Source organism: Prionailurus bengalensis, chromosome A1 (assembly GCF_016509475.1).
Source record: "Prionailurus bengalensis isolate Pbe53 chromosome A1, Fcat_Pben_1.1_paternal_pri, whole genome shotgun sequence".
Taxonomy (NCBI): Eukaryota; Metazoa; Chordata; class Mammalia; order Carnivora; family Felidae; genus Prionailurus; species Prionailurus bengalensis.
In genome coordinates, this window is record NC_057343.1 from 134,769,098 (window position 1) to 134,785,780 (window position 16,683).

The 16,683-nt window shown below is 46.4% G+C and overlaps 1 protein-coding gene across 15 annotated transcripts in view; it reads left to right on the top strand.

The window, feature by feature from the left end:
- MAST4 (microtubule associated serine/threonine kinase family member 4) overlaps positions 1–16,242 on the top strand; it is a 567,241-nt gene extending 550,999 nt beyond the window's left edge. For all 15 annotated transcript variants that reach the window (XM_043591561.1, XM_043591586.1, XM_043591535.1 and 12 more), the window contains 3 exons: positions 7,248–7,384; positions 9,319–9,500; positions 9,843–16,242. In XM_043591561.1, the coding sequence (XP_043447496.1) occupies positions 7,248–7,384; positions 9,319–9,500; positions 9,843–13,726 (4,203 nt within the window). In that variant the 3' untranslated portion in view covers positions 13,727–16,242. The remainder of the gene's footprint in view (positions 1–7,247; positions 7,385–9,318; positions 9,501–9,842) is intronic.
- Positions 16,243–16,683: the final 441 nt, after the last annotated feature.

Consider the following 16,683-nt stretch of genomic DNA (forward strand, 5'->3'; position numbering starts at 1 on the left):
TTTGTTGGTCTTGACTCATGTCTTAATATGCAGGCCGTTCAGTTTGTCAGTCAGCTTGAAAGGGCTTAGGTTAGTCTATACTTTCAAGTATGGCTATTGAACAGAAAGAGTTGACACCGTGGGTACAACCTGAGGTTTTCAGTTTAGATCACCATCTGTCCCTGGTAATATTCTTTGTCCACCTGGTATGCAACAACTCTCTCATAGTAAGAATCCAAGAAATGGGAGGTAGGGCATTGGGATCCCTTGTCTGTGAAAGTCTCCTGATAGGACTTCGGGATTTGCAAGACAAAATTCTGGACGGGATATAAAGACTCATGAGTCTGACCAGCAGATTCTCTCACAGTACCTGCCCCTATGGTCAAAGGGTGCCCCATTGCTGGCTCACAGATAGACCCCTTTGTTGTTGTTGTTGTTGTTGTTGTTGTTGTTGTTGTTGTTGTTTTAAGTTTATTCACTTACTCTGAGAGAGCATGAGATCTGGGGAGGGCCAGAGAGAGAGGGAGAGAGTGTCCTGTGCTGACAGCATGGAGCCTCACACAGGGCTTGAAACTACAGACCGTGAGACGATAACCTGAATCAAAACCAAGAGTCGGATGCTTAACTGGCTGAACCACCCAGTTGCCCCTTGACCTTTTGTGAGTAAGAGTCCAGGAAGGTTGTTTTGGATTTTTCCCTCCCTCTGTCTTCATATCCAATACACATGCCTTAGGCTCCTCCGAAGTAGGTTAGGCTCCTCCGAAGTAGGCAGACAGAAGTGTTGTATGTCTCTAAAATGCTCCTTGATCTGTTCTAGGAGCTCACCCTTTCTTTTGGATAATAAGTCTGTGTATTACAGTGAGGTTTTCTTAGTTGTTATTCATCCTGCTAGAGCTTTTTCCAGTCTTCCCATTAGCATTTAAAAGAAGGTCAAGGGATTTTCATTGGTAACATCAGCTTGGCTCTCTACCTTCTTTGTAACAGTATTATGTTACATGCAACATCACTTCATCCACAACCTATCTTCCTATCACTTCCTGGGTCTGCTCACAAAATCAGAAGAAGAAATAATAAACTGAAGTGTATATATCTTTAGAAAATAGGCATTTGTTTATCTTGCTGAGACATTTGGTTATTTCCATAATTTATTTTATGGAGTGTTAGATATGATCGTAGATTTTAAAGCCTGCTTCTGTGAAATTTGAATGTATATTTCTCCTGAAGGTGTCTGGCAAAGTGTCTTAGCCAAATCCAATCCCATTCATACAGTTTTGTCCTCCTCTGGTTAGGAAGCACCTTGATTCCTGGATGTAGTCAGTGTGTCTCTGAAACTGTGTGAACAAGCCCTATTGGAGAGCCTTGGCACCCTCCGGAGCCATGGCCTGCTCTGTCGCAGAGCCAAGCAGAGGGTCCTGCCTCTGCTTCATAAAGGAAGCACTCGAGAGGAGCGACCAATGTAATGAAACAAAAAGGATACGAGGGATTTAATTATCTTTCCAGTGAACTGTGTAATCATGCAGCTTTCTTCCAAATTTAAACAGCGGTTCTTGGACAGCATGTAAAGGGAGTAGGATCAACACTGGGCATCCTCGTGACATCACTCATGGAACATCAGGGTAGTGGCTATATTTTGGTATTCTCGGGTACTGTTTACTTGATGTTCTTTTTTTTTTTTTTTTAATGTTTATTTATTTTTGAGAGAGGGCGAGCAAGCATGAGCACACAAGCGGGGCAGGGGCAGAGAGAGAGTGAGGAAGACACAGAATCCGAAGCAGGCTCCAGGCTCTGAGCTGTCAGCACAGAGCCCAACGTTGGGCTCAAACTACGAACTGTGAGATCATGACCTGAGCTGAAGTCAGACGCTCAACCGACTGAGCCACCCAAGCACCCCTCTTGATTTCGTGTTCTATACTTGCGAACTACTTCATGAAATGTCATGGCACCTTAGGAAAAAGGTGGAAGAGCCATGGCTTGAGGCTGCTATATATCTGTTTAGAAGTTCGTATGCAGTACAATATCTTTCAGATTGCAAACGGAGTAAGCATTTTCCACATTTGATATCTTCACATGTGGTCTCGTTTACTCTCACACCTTCCAAGCAGACCTGCTATGGGAGCACTAACTCATATCCACAGGGAAGCTTGTCCAAAGTCACTTCTCATCATAGATCTATGGAATTACAGAATCAATGTGTTTCTCCAGTTCACTTCCCCATTGGCTCTGTGAATCCCTTCCCGTGTGCTCCTTCAGCTTTGCCTCACACTGGTCCTGCCGCAAGGAAGTAATCCCCTCCTTTCTGCTTTTGGGTAGCTTTCTAAAAGAACTTTGTAAGAGCAGTGAAATCTCTGTGCACTCACTGCAGTGATGGATGGAGTCCGTATTGACGCACATGATAACATGCCCGGCTTAACCTCTCTAATCTGGGAAACTCTCAAGTAAACCAGATTGCTTTTTGGGGATAGTATTAGTTTAAATACCCAGCACATAAAAGCAGCCCTAAAACTTCATTAGTCCCTGCTTCAAGAATTTCCTTTCTATGAACTCTGGGGAGCCTTTAGATGTGAAAATGGAGGCCATCAAATAGTGTCATTATGACCATCCTTACATATTCGCCACGTCCTAAAAATGTGCAGAGCATTGTGTTAGATACTGAAGGGTCAGTCGCACAAGAGACAACACATAAGAATATTAGGTAATAGTGCTTTATGTAGCTGAACCCCTATAATCCTCACTTGCTGTGGAGCAGGTCCTGTAAACAACATTGTTCCCATTTTACGGATGAAGAAATGAAAGCAGCAGAAGTTTAACAAAGCAGCCCAAGGCTACCCGCTAGGAAGGAGCAGAAAAGAGGATTTGCACCCCACAGTGTGGCTTTGGAGCCCATGCTTGGCATGAGTCCACCAGAGTACGTGGAAAACCAGTGGCGAAACCAAGTCTACAAAGTGTTAAACATAAGGAGCCGACTGTAAATCTAGCCCACATTCTGAAGGAGAGATGGCTTTCCAGGGGGGATGAAACAGGGGTTATCTGTTCAGGGCTGTGAAGGATGGGTGGAGAGTTAGTGTATGCGAAGGGAGTGCAGGGTGGGCTCAGCAGAACAAAGAGGGTGTGTGCAAATGCAAGGCCAAGAAAGCTCAGAGTGCTTGAGGTACACAAATCGAGTGACCGGAGCCTGGGTTTGTATATGGGATGGAGTGTGCAGGCTGGCTGGGGCTGGATTGTGGAGGATGTGAGTCACAGCAAAGACCTAGGCCTGCAGAAAGCGTGACATTCACCATGGGCATGTCGCAGAGAAAGGAACGTAAAAATAGTCTATCCAAGGCCAACTGAGAAGTTAACCTGGAGCCAGACTGAGGGGAAGAGATGGTTAGCCTGCCATTGTATTCAGTTCAGCCAGCTTAAAATAATTTCCCTCGCACCGTGCACAGTTTATACCAACAGTTTACCGTAAAAGTGAACAAATTGAACATTTAACAATCTGCCGGCACCATTTTTTGCTGTTGTTTTTTTAAACAAGTGCCACAGAATTTCTCTTAGAAGAGTTCGCTCCTTCAGAAGAATGTATTGAGGATACATTGACCCAGTAAGACACATTGCACTGAGTTCAGGCAGCCCTCCATGTAGCCGATGGATCCACCAGGTGGCAGGCTTTACGATTCTCGCCCTATTGTGGATTAAGTTATTTTTCCCGTCATTTACCATTTGCATGATCATTAATGCTCCCAGTGAAATATTTGCACTCTGCATCTTGAGTGTCTGTAGTTCCTCCTTAGGGAAGTTTTCTGAGTGTATAGGTCAAGCAAACTGTCCTCTGCCATATATAGAAACAAGAAAGAGAAAACTGGGTTTGGTTTTTAATAGGGGAAGGGAACATTTGTACAGAACGCAGTGATGTGCTCTGATTTAAAAACCCTGGGTGTAACTTTTCTGATGAGATTTGTTCATCATTTATTTTTATTTCGTACAACGTTTATGCTATTTTTATATGTCTTCCATTTCTTCTTGACAGTCTGATGCATCGATCATTCCCTATATTGTCCAGAGCCTGGTTCCTTCGCCACCACCTGTTAAGTCTAAGCCATCTACTCTGCCAGGGGCAGGAAAGGTGGAGGACGATCAGGCCACGCCATGCCTGTGAGGAGCAGACAGTGGGGGTGAGGGGCAGAGAGCCAGGTGTGGGCTCTTAAGACCGGCTCTTTGACCCTGAGAAAGAAGGAAACTCAGCATCCCTGAATCTGTTTTCCTCATCTATAATGAAGGGTAACAATCCATTCGCACCTCACAAGGTTGTATTAGGGAAAAAAAGACAAAAACAAAACAAAACAGCCCTCATAATTTGGTGGTGAAAATAAAGTGACAGAATATATGGAAATAATGCTTTAATGCTCAAAATGTGCTTTAAAAAGGCTGAATGGCCTTGTTAGCCTCTTACAGATAAAGATAGAAAAACCAGTGGGGAATTATGCTAGAAAGGGTGGAATTGGATTCAGGCTCAGTGACGTGCACAGTGGGACAGCCCCAGTGGACATATGATGGCTGTCTGTGTCTACTTTGCGTATGAATGTGGAAAAGGATTGAAAGAATTGCAGTGAAAGATGAACTCCAGCCATATTTGTTACTTTTTCATTCACTTAAGGCATATAGGAGAAACTGAAATTGTAGTATGGCCTCCCTCAATTTGTGCAGAGAAGATCTCCTTCCACACAACCTCCGTTCATAGGCCTTTCATGCTTTTAAGCTGAATGTTCTGTTTAAACAAGAAATAGAATCAATCTTTGTCAGATAAGGGTTTATTTTCTAACTTTTGGCATTTGCATATAGAATGTACAGTTTGTTCTTGCAGAATATTTTTCTTTTGTTCCAGTTCAAATCTTATTTTTTTTTTACAATTACGACATTAGGTGTGAGATTACATGTTCTTAAATACACACACAGAAAAAACCTCTAAAATCATTCATAAAATACTAAAGTTACTGACACGAAAGTGGATGTAAGACATGAACAGGTCATTTCCTAAAAAAAATAGGAATGACCAAAATAAATGAGACAATGTCGAAGAATGAAGATTAAAACTCGTTGTAGTTTATTCGTATAAAATTGGTAATGTGTTTAACATTAATACTCAGTTCTGACAAACCTGTGGTAAGAAAAGTCTTTATGTGCTGCCAGCAAAAGTACGTATTGACATAAACTTTCTGGAAAATAGTGTATTAGTATATACTAAGAGTCTTTAAGAGGTTTAGGGCACCTGGATGGCTCAGTTCGTTGAGCGTCCAACTCTTGATAGCAGCTCAGGCATGATCCCAGGGTCATGGGATTGAACCCTACATTAGGTTCTGCACTGGGTGTGGAGCCTGCTTGGAATTCTCTGTGTCTCTCTGTCTCTCACTGTCTCTCTTTCTTTCTGTCTTTCTCTCCCTCTCCCCGCCCACACCGCCCCTCTTTCCCTTTCATGCACTTTCTCTCTAAAATAAAAAATTAAAAAGTTTGGATAGACCCTTTGATTCACATATGTAATTTAAGGGAAATGACAGAGCCTAGGACAATGATTTATGGATGATGATATTTATGGCAAGTCTTAAAAGAACTGAAACGTAGGAAATAATAGCAGTAGGAAAATAGTTGAATTTTGATTCACCCATCTCATGGAATATTATACAGCAAATAAAAATTAAGTTTTTAAAACTTTTTAATGTTTTTGAGAGAGAGAGAGAGAGAGAGAGAGAGAGAGCGAGCGCACTAATGGTGGGGGGTGGGGTTGGGGAGAGAGGGAAACACAAAACCTGAAGCAGACTCCATGCTCCGATCTGTCAGCACAGAGCCCTGCATGGGCCTTGAACCCACAAACTATGAGAACATGACCTGAGCCAAAGTTGGATGCTTAACCAACTGAGCCACCCTGATGCCCCCAAAATTATGTTCTTAATGACTATTCAGTGATGTGGGGAAGGTTTTTCAAGTTCTATAATGAGAAATGGAAAAACAACATAAAACTAAATATTAGAGTAATTAAGCTTAAAGTTGTCGACAACGTATGTCTGTGTGCATGTGTAATTCATACATGCCTAAAAAAAGATTAGGAAATATACTGAAGTATTACCAGTGTTAGCTGGCAATAAGTTTCTCAATGATTTTTATTTTTACTTATACTTTACAATTTCTTCTTATAATGTCATGTATTACTTCCCAAATTGGAGCAGCGGGAGCTGGTGGTGGGGGTAGATGTTAACATTAAAACAATCAATCCCCATTGGTTTGGTCCCTGCCCCCACCGTACTTAACTCCCCATCTCTTAGTACCACTTACAGCTGAATTGCTAGGCGTTTTGGGGGCATAGACCTTTTAAAAGACCCTGCTCCTTATACTTCTTATCTTTTTGAGGTAATCAGGGCCATCTGTGACTTTGAAAGGACATGTTTTTCCCCTGGTTATTAAGAAATTCAAGAAGAAGTCATGAATGCTGGAGCAAAGGGGATCAGTTCTACCATCTGCCCAGGGCACCCCTCAGCCTAGCTTCTGACTCCACTCTTCTGTCGACCCCCAGGGCCTGCCCGGCAAGCCCTGTCCCAGCACTGAGTGAAAGTCCCAGAATTCTACCAGGAGTTACCTCCCCATACATGACCTGGTTAAAGAAAGACTGTTTTGTACTCGCTGGCGTAAACTTCCCAGCTCTGCAAGCTGACAGGTTCTATGGTGCCAGCAAAGGAATCTTTTAAAATAATTAAAAATAAAAGTCTCATTCAGTTTTGCTGGTCTATGATTTCTAGGTCAAAGGAAAAACACAAAAAGGAGAAAAAAGAAAAATAAATCAACCAACAACAGACAGCCCCTGGGCTCATTTATACTTACTACATATGGATGAAGATCACTGTTGTTTATAGAGTCCTTTGCCTGTGTCATACTTGGTGCTGCAGGCTTTACAAAGTCCATCCCGGGTAATGCACACACGAGCCCCTGTGAGATAGGTGTGATTCTGCTGCTGGATAGTGCACGTGTTTGAGGCACAGAGAGGAGAAGCAACCTGCTCAGGGCAGGCATAGAACTTGGATTGAACTCACATCTGTGGAGTCCAGAGCCTGCCCTCTCAAAGAAACCGGACATTTTGCCTTCATGTTCTGTCAGGGTGCCACTGCTTAAAAGGCTATTTAGACATGGAAGGCTCTTGTATGTACGTCCTTACGTATCTTTGTTTTTGAACGTACTTTCCCACTTCTGATCCTGTGTGCTCCCAGATTTTCCCTTTAATACCACCCCATTTTTTTTTATAGAGTGGAAATAAGGTCTCAATCACCACCACCCCATTTGAAAACACGTCCATCAAGACAGGACCAGCCAGGAGAAACAGCTGTAAGAGCCGGATGGTGAGGCGGAGCAAGAAATCGAAGAAGAAAGAAAGTCTAGAAAGGTTAGTTAAAGCAGGATTTTTGTGGGGTTTTAATATGCCCATGTTGGACGAAAGTTACTCCTTAATTTAAACAATTATATATGGAAAAGACTCATTTTTCTGTGAGAAATTTGGTGCTGTGGTTCAAATATTAATACGTTAAAGTTCACATTCATAACAGCATTTTTCACAGTGAAAAGATTTCCATAGTTAGATCGCAGAAGAATTCAGATCGCATTTTTTTTTTTCCTGTATGAGTACCATGACCAGTGTTTTGCTGTTTGTTGGATTTCAGGTGAGTTGAATGTGAGGCCCCAGACCTTCAGGCAGTTTTTAGCATTAAATGTACACTCAGTAATGTCTTTTACATTATCTGAGAACAAACGATTGCTTTTTTTTTTTTAACAATTGCTATTTTTTTAAATGCCAGATACTGTAAAATAACTATATCTAAAAAGCATCCACATAAGCTTAAAAATAAAGGTTTTTGTTTTACTGACTGCCGATGTAACTGGCTTACACATTTGCGATCTGGGAGGCGCTGTGAGTCCTTTTGTACTCTCTGCAGACGCCGGCAAGATGCGTGTGTGTGTTTCTGGTGGGGACATTTCTTGCCAGGCACCTGTCTGGATGGGCTCCCCATGTGACTCCACAGCAGCATCCCCGTTTGGCCCGCTTGGATCTAATGTGTCTGATTGTAGTAAGAGGGGTTTTGATGACAGAAATGTGGAGAAAGAAGCAAATGAAACAGGGGTGCTTATTCACTCCAGGAAAGACAAAGTCCTGCAAGAAAGGAAATGGAATGATGCTTCTCATTGCCTAGCTGTGAACAGTGTTTAGAATATAAAAGAAAAGTTCCGCCTCTTTTCTAACTGAAAGTTTTGTTTTAGTTCTAGAGGGAGGCGTAGAAAAGGGGGAAGTGTATTTGGTCAGAAGGTGGAAGGGGGTTGTGTAAGAGCCTAACTCTCATCTTCTGTCCTAGGAAATCAGTAGATCGTTTCTAAAATTGAAAAACGAAAACTTAACGAGATTACTTAGCAATATGCAGACAAATAGGAGAAGTAGCTAAAGGAGTAGAAAGCGGTTTCTCTGGGGAGTGGGCCAAGGGCCGAGCAGGGGAGTTGCTGTCTGTCATTAGGAGCTTGATAAAATGATTTCATTGTTTAACCCAAGTACATTTATTACATTTATTAAACTCAAAACACACACACGAATTCTGAGATGCGGTCTTTTGTATTAATGACTGATTCATACAGTTTTCTTAAAGTGTGCTTTAGATTTTGATTGTGCTTTAAGTTAAACAGAACACACTGTTTCAAAGGGGTGCAGCAGCATGTAAACCTTTGCTTAAGCTCACTGGCGGGGAGTGAGGCTTGCCTGACCTTAAAGGTGAAAGAGCTCTCTACAGCCACGTGTACTTCTAAGTCATCAGAAGCTTTTTTCCCCCTCTTTAAGATATGCTTGTTGAGCACTAAATACTCATTTGCTTCTGCTGCAGCTATATAGTGTGTGGTGCCCTACTGATATGATAAGCTTCAGTTCACCTTTGTCGCTTTTTCTATGTAAATGTACCGCCTATGTGGTCATTAGGAATATTCAAGAGCCCACAGTGGAATAAGCACAGCAAACAGCTGTGGGTACAAAACACCCTCCTCATAACCCTGACAGATAAATAAATGAATATATATTTCCTATGTTTTCTATTCTTCCTATTTTGTCGCTTCTTCTTAAAGTATTCGGAATTAAGAGAGCTTCCGTTGTACATTAACAAAGACCCTTCTTTTCTGAGTCATAAGGTTTTTAATATGGGAGTGGGAACCTACACCTTAGTGTGGGGTCTGACACCGTGTCGCTGTGCTGGCACAGAGGTGTGAAACTGAGCACACCCACACTGTGGGGAGACAGAGGGGCCCTCTATGTAGAATCTGATTCCTTTGCTTTTGTTTCCGCTCTAGGAGGAGATCCCTTTTTAAAAAACTAGCCAAGCAGCCTTCTCCTTTACTCCACACCAGCCGAAGCTTCTCCTGTTTGAACCGGTCCCTTTCATCAGGGGAGAGCCTCCCAGGCTCCCCAACGCACAGCTTGTCTCCCCGGTCCCCGACGCCCAGCTATCGCTCCACCCCTGACTTCCCGTCAGGTGAGTGAGTCTCCTGGCCCAGACAGTAGGGGAGAGGTGGGAGGAGGTCAGAGTCACTATCTGAGCTCTTGAGGGATGGGAGGCTTATTCCAGCGTAATGAAAGAAGGTGTAAGTGAAAGGATAGTCATAAGATACATCTATTTAGACCATTAAGGCAGGAAATATGGGGTTGAACCCTGATGTGGGGGGAGGTTTACCTGAAAAGCATTTTTTCAATAGAGTTAGATGCTAAGACAATTTGCTGACCTTGATCTGACCCGACCTACAACCATTTGGGTTGGAAGCATGGATAGAAAAGGGATGGAGCCCATTGCTCATGGCTTTTTGTTTTCCACCCCCAGGTACTAACTCCTCTCAGAGCAGCTCCCCAAGCTCTAGTGCCCCCAATTCCCCAGCGGGATCAGGACACATCCGGCCCAGCACCCTACATGGTCTGGCCCCCAAACTCAGCGGACAGCGCTACCGTTCTGGAAGGCGGAAGTCGGCCGGCAGCATCCCCCTCTCCCCACTGGCCCGGACCCCCTCTCCAACACCACAGCCCACCTCCCCTCAGCGGTCACCATCCCCTCTTTTGGGACACTCGCTTGGCAATTCCAAGATCGCTCAAGCTTTTCCCAGCAAAATGCACTCCCCTCCCACCATCGTCAGACATATCGTGAGGCCCAAGAGTGCAGAGCCCCCGAGGTCCCCACTGCTCAAGCGCGTGCAGTCAGAGGAGAAGTTGTCTCCCTCCTATGGCAGTGACAAGAAGCACCTGTGTTCCCGCAAACACAGCCTGGAGGTGACCCAGGAGGAGGTGCCGAGGGAACAGCCTCCACGGGAAGTGACCTTGCAGAGCCTGGAGGAGAATGTGTGTGATGCCCCTTCCCTGAGCCGCGCCAGGCCTGTGGAGCAAGGCTGCCTGAAGCGTCCTGTCTCCCGGAAGCTGGGGAGACAGGAGTCTGTGGATGAGCTGGACCGAGAGAAGCTCAAGGCCAAGGTGGTGGTGAAGAAGCCAGATGGTCTCCCAGAGAAACAAGAACCCCACCAGAAATCCCATGGACTTGGGAGTGATTTAGAAAACCTTTCTACTTTTAGGCTGGAAGAGAGAGAGAAGAAAATCTATCCAAAGGCTTTAGAAAGGTCAAGTCATTTTGATAACAAAGTGGCCTTGCAGGAGGCCCCATCCGTGGGCAGCCTGCTGAAAGGGGCTCTTCACAAGCAGGCCAGCATTCGGGCCAGCGAGGGAGTGACCTCGGAAGGGGCAGCGGCTGGCCATGGCCCGGCACCTGGGGACCACAGCCAGGGCATCTGTGACTTCAAGCGCACCTCTGCTCCTGGCACCCTCCAGGACACTCTCTGCCACTCGGCTGATAGGTCCAGCTCTGGGAAGGGTGAAAACACGGAGAAGGCCTCCCAGGCCAAGGAGTGTCTCCGATGTGAGAAGTTAGACAGCAAACTGGCCAACATCGATTACCTCCGAAAGAAAATGTCACTTGAAGACAAAGATGACGGCCTGTGCACTGTGCTCAAGCCCAAGATGCCGTCTAGTGCCCACGAAAGCCTGCCCGGGAACCCCGTCCGGTCCATGGGTGGACAGCAGGAGGCCCCAGTGGCCTCTGAGAGCCGAGCATTCATGAGCAGTGCCCACACGGCTCAGATCAGCACTGTCTCCTTTGTCCCTCTCAAGGCGCTAGCTGGGCGGGTGGACGGTGGAGTAGAGAAGCCGGGCTTGGTTGCTCCTGAGTCACCCGTCCGGAAAAGCCCTTCTGAGTATAAACTGGAAGGTAGGTCTGTGTCCTGCCTGAAACCAATTGAGGGCACTTTGGATATTGCTCTCCTGTCTGGACCTCAGGCCTCCAAGACAGAGCTGCCTTCCCCGGAGCCTGCACAGAGCCCCAGCCCGGCCAGTGATGTGAGGCCCTCTGTGCCACCGGCTGTCCCCAGCACCGGGGGCAAGAAGGGTGAGACGGTGGGTCAGAGGGAGCCTTCCCCTGCTGGCTTCAGGATTAATAAGTCCTACCTGCTGGAGCCCCGGTTCCCACCCCCCAGCCGGGGTCTCCAGAATTCACCAGCAGCTCCCGTGCCTCCTTGCTCTGACCCAGAGCTAAAGCGGGATAGGAAAGCTTCCCATGCAGCCAAGAACACAGTGACGGTCATGGAAAGCGATCCCCAGCGGAGAGAGGGGGGCCCCAGCAAACACCAAAACCATAGCCCTGACACCAAACTCCTCCCCTCCCTGGGATTGAACCCCCACAGCGCGGACCCATCCAGGTCACGCAGCCTGCTGCTGCCTGAAGGTACCGCCTCAAGAGAGAAGCCAAGTGGGAGGGAATCCTCTGAAAGGGGCCCTTCCACGGCCAGAAGCGAGCGGTCCGCTGTGAGACCTGACTCCCACAGGGATCCCTCTGTGGAGTTGTATCCTCCAGAAGCTGCTAAAACCAGTGACAATTCCAGAAATCTCCCCTCCGGGGAAAGGACCCGTCCAGATTCCTACACTCAGACCCAAGCCCTGGAGAAAGCATGGGCACCTTGTGGGAAGACAAACCACAGAGATGGCCGAGATGAGGTGAGGCCCCTGGTGAGGGAGGACTCCTCTTTGCAGTCAGCAGGGACTCCTCGTGAGAGGGAGCTGGGCAGAGGAAGAGGTGGCCCGGAACCCCAGCCAGAAGCTCCTCCCAGCCGGTGGTCCCTGCAGCCACCAGGCACTGAACGTGGGAAGGAAGCCCAGCTCTCTGCTTTCCCATCCTTGCCGAAAGACGGTCCCAAGGAACCAGAAAGGAAAGAACAGCCTCTACAAAAGCACATCAGCAGTAGCTCTCAGCCCCCGCTGGTCACCAAAGAACTGCCCAGCCTGGCCACTCAGCAGCACTGCAGCTCCCCAAGCCACTCCTCAGGCAGAGAGCCAGGGGGCAAGCCCTGTACTACAGAGCCCAGCCTGGGCCTCCAGGGCCCTCCCAGGCCTGCTGCAGTGCATGGTGAAAGCAGCAGCCCCAAGTCTGGGCCTGGCCCCGACTCCATCCCCGCAAAGTCTAAGCACCCTGACAGGGCCCTCTCCTCCCAGAAGCCAAGCGTTGCGCCTGCAGCAGGCAGAGAGGCTGCAGCCCAGCCGCAGGTCGGCCCCAGCCGAGAAGGGAAGGACAGCAGTAAGGGTGTGCCGGAGGCCTTCCCTGCCCTCCCAGGCTCCCAGAACACAGCCACCAATGCGATTAGCCAGGGAGGAAGTGGACCCTCAGTTCCGCTGCTCACCGAAGGGGGTCCTCTAGACCCTAAGCTAAAAGCCACCGGTGGCAGGCGGTCCCCGGAGGCACCAGAGAAGCCCACACATCTGCCGCAGCAAGGACACCCAGGAGGGGGTGAATTGGCGGACCACAAAGTTGCCCCTGTCAGTGAAAAGCAAAACGTGTCTCCAAAGCACCCCAAACCATCCACTGTGAAAGATTGCCCCGCTGTGTGCAGACAGACAGACAGGAGTCCAAGTTCACAGGCTGCCACCGCCACGGACAGGAAGTCTGAGGGGAAGAAATGCACTGAAGCACTTTACGTTCCAGCAGACGGCGGGAAGCTTGAGGCCAGCCTTTCCCTGGCACCCGGCGAGGCCCGGCCAAAAGGCCCAGAGAGGCCGGCAGCTGCTGTGGGGAAAGGCTTGCCAGAGGCCAAGGGGAAAGTGCTGAGTCCCCAGAAGCCGCTGACTGAGGCAGGCAAGCCCAGCGGCATGAAACGGTCGCCCTCGGCCACCGGACAGAGTTCTTTTCGATCCACTGCCCTCCCAGAAAAGTCTCTGAGCTCCTCCTCCAGCTTTCCTGAGGCCAGACCGGGGGCTCGAGAGGCTGCTGCAACTAGCGGTGACGCGTCTTTGGCCAAGGCCAGCGGGGCTGCGGCTAAGACCCTGCCCGGGGGCGACGGCAGAACCCACATGACAAAGAGCGACTCTCTGCCATCCTTTCGGAGCTCCACCGTCACCCTGGAATTGCACCACCCCAGCCCGCCCGTGGCAGGGGGAGCCGGCCACCGGGACAGGGCCCTGTCGGTATCTGCCACCACAGGAGAAACCAAAGGCAAAGAGCCTGTCGCAGCCCCGCCCTCACAGACTAGGAAACAGAGCGTGGGCAGAGAAGTGACCAAGGCATCCCCAGCTCCAAACCCTGACCGGCCCATCGCCCTTTCTTCTGAGAAGGACTTTGTGGTGCGGCAGAGGCGGGGGAAAGAGAGTTTGCGTAGCAGCCCGCACAAAAAGGCCTCGTAACGGGGCAGCCCCAGGCCGGACTGGGGAGACCCGACCTGAATGTGTACCTGAGTCTTGACTACCTTGTGAAGCCAGCACTGTGTGGGAACGCCCGCCGGGCAGAGCCTGGAGCCCCTAGGCAGAGGGGGAGAGGGAGAGAGAGACAGAAAGAGGGGACCTTCTTCCAATTGCCTTCCCAATTGTAACCCATAACACTGTTACCAGAGAGGGTTTGTACGAAAAACGAAAACAACAATAAAGAAACACCTTTACAGTGGAGGGTTGTTGAGGATAAAGATTTTCTCTGTAAATACCTAGCAATGTGTTTGGTTTGGGATGTAGAGTGATACCTTGCTGCTGATGGCGTTGTTTACCACAGCTTTTTCTTTTCTTCTCTTTTCTTTTTTTTTCCAGTAGGATTTTTGCTTTACCACTTATCATCACATAGTAATGAAGCAAAATGGTTAAAACCGGGTGTATGTAAGAGTATAGATACACTCACACTCGTGTGTATATACGCATCCACCCACATGTTTTGGTCTATGGTTTCAGAGAATATTTCAAGACTACGTTTTTCTAAGTTAACACATTCTGAGTAGAGTTCAAGATGAAAGAAAGCCCTAAATACAGTAGATGGTGAGTTTGTGTGTGTCTTTTTAACCCAAGATTTTGAGAGTACTGTATCTGCCTACCTAGACTTCCAGATCTTAAAGCAAGAACTACTCTAATCACTGCATTTGGACTCTTCCTCCATTAGGAATGGCCGGAACAAGCAGAGCTAACCATATTCATGTTACAGTCATCGCAGTGGACACTTGATCTTGGGTCCAACTGTCTGAAAGGCCAGTTATCCTTGTCTGTGGGTATATATGTCGGGTCTTCACCCTGGGTGTAGTGGAGGCTATAAACACACGTCAGCTTTATTTCTCTCACTTTCCCTTCTTTTCACGCTCTTAAACTCAGGCCTTGATGCTATGAGTCACTAGTCCAAGAAGCACACATTTTGTAGTAGTCTTGTGCCAGCCCTGCTCTTGAACAAAAAGGAAAATTACTGGCCACACGCAGATCCAATAGTACTTAAGTTGAGTAATAAGCATCAGGCATTGGAAGAGGTTTTAAATTTGCATTTTTGAGGGAAAGGGGGGGTGGATTTTGGCATCATAGCATATATATTAATGAATAATCAGGACATCAGATACATTTTAATACATAGCTGGGGCCTTATGTTGTAGATGAAGCTTGCTGTTTTTAGCAAGTTCCTGGGTTTCACATTCATTTCTGATGCATCGAGTAGCTCCATACATTTCATAACATGATCTCTTTATTTGTATGCAAAAAAAAAAAAAAACGTATTAATAAAGAGCAGCGTTTTTTAACAAAAAGACTTGGTGGAGCTATTTGGTGCTTGAATGTGACTGTCCTTTTTACTTTTGCTAAGCCTTATTTAAATTTTGTATACCATGGAATATGTAGACTTCGTCAAATCATTTTAGTGCTGAGGGGGTTTTTGTTTGTTTTTGTTGCAGTTGTCCTGGAGGCTTGTTTTGTATTGTAAGACGGCACTTGCTGACCTAAGTACTAAGGCACTAAGAGAAAATACACACAGATAAGTATTTATAAGATGTTTGGGATCCATAGCAGGATTTTCTGTTTTGTTTTTCAAGAGGGAAAACAATTACCAATAAATACAAATTCAGCACCCAAACCCCCTCGGATGTCTTAGTATCTAAATCATTCATCTAAAGCACAGCCTGTGGATTGTAAATTATTTAGCAGGGCTGTAAACCCTGCTCCAAAAACAAAGGCATCACTTAACTGACTGCTGGGTTGTCCTTCCTTGTAAAATGAGTTGGCAAACAGAACAAAAAGTACCCCCCTACCCCTGTTTTCCGCCCTCCGCCCCCGTGTAGTTTTAGCCATTCCCCATCACTACGTTGTGAAATGGTAGAAGAAACGCATATTTTAGAAGAACTTAAATGGGTTTCCAAAGTGGTCTCAACATTTATAATTCATATCTGTGTTTGGCAGTTGTCATAACCCAATCATCTGTACTCAGACATCACGACAGGTGTGTCGGGGAGGGAGTTCATGGTTTACAGCCTTTGCTTTTTAACTGTCCAGTTTCCTTTAAAGCACAACTAGCTGCTTGTTTACAAATGATATTTTTATGTATATTTTGTATAGTGTATTATCATTTTGGCCAAATATGTTTTTGCATTTTGGATGGGTAAAGAGTACTTAAGGTTGCATTCATGTAATACCTGTCTGTTGTTGTAAACCTCTCCAATCAGCTGGTAGAAATTCTCCTGTGTTCTATTTGGTCAGTCTCCTGTGATTGTAAGATGTGCTCCTTGGTAGTACTCCCAGCTGTAGATTTACCAGCTTAAAAGTTTGTTAGGATCTGTGCAATAAAGTGTTTGCAGTCTTATTTTCTCTAAGAAATTCCCTATGGATGTCATAATTGTTGTATATTGAACAAATATTTATACTTATGCAGTTGCATAACATTGAAATAAAAATTTAGCATGAAAAGATAATGACTGATGTTTTTCTTACATCTACACATACATCTCTAAAGTGTTACTGAATATTACTGTGTATTATGGGAAGCATGGGTTTTTTGCAGGTTGCTTTTTGTTAATTGGACTGGTTTGCTTTTGTTTGTTTGGTTTTTTTTTTAGCTTACACAAACATGTTCTATTCTTGAAGATTAAGCCTCCCTATAATGCCTTCCTACGTTTTGTACCAACCTTATTCCTTGGCCGCAGAAGTTACCAGCTTCCACACCAAGGTCGCTCTCTTTTTTACGGTCTCTTCCTCAGTGAAACCATCTCCTTCAATTCCCCTGTTATCTCCTATTACCTTCCTCCATCAGTTACCAATCAGTTACCACTGTGCCCTTTCATCTTGCATTTCCTCCTTTCCTGTGTGTTTTCTCGTCATCAAAAATCACTGAAACTGGCAGGAAGGAAAGAAGC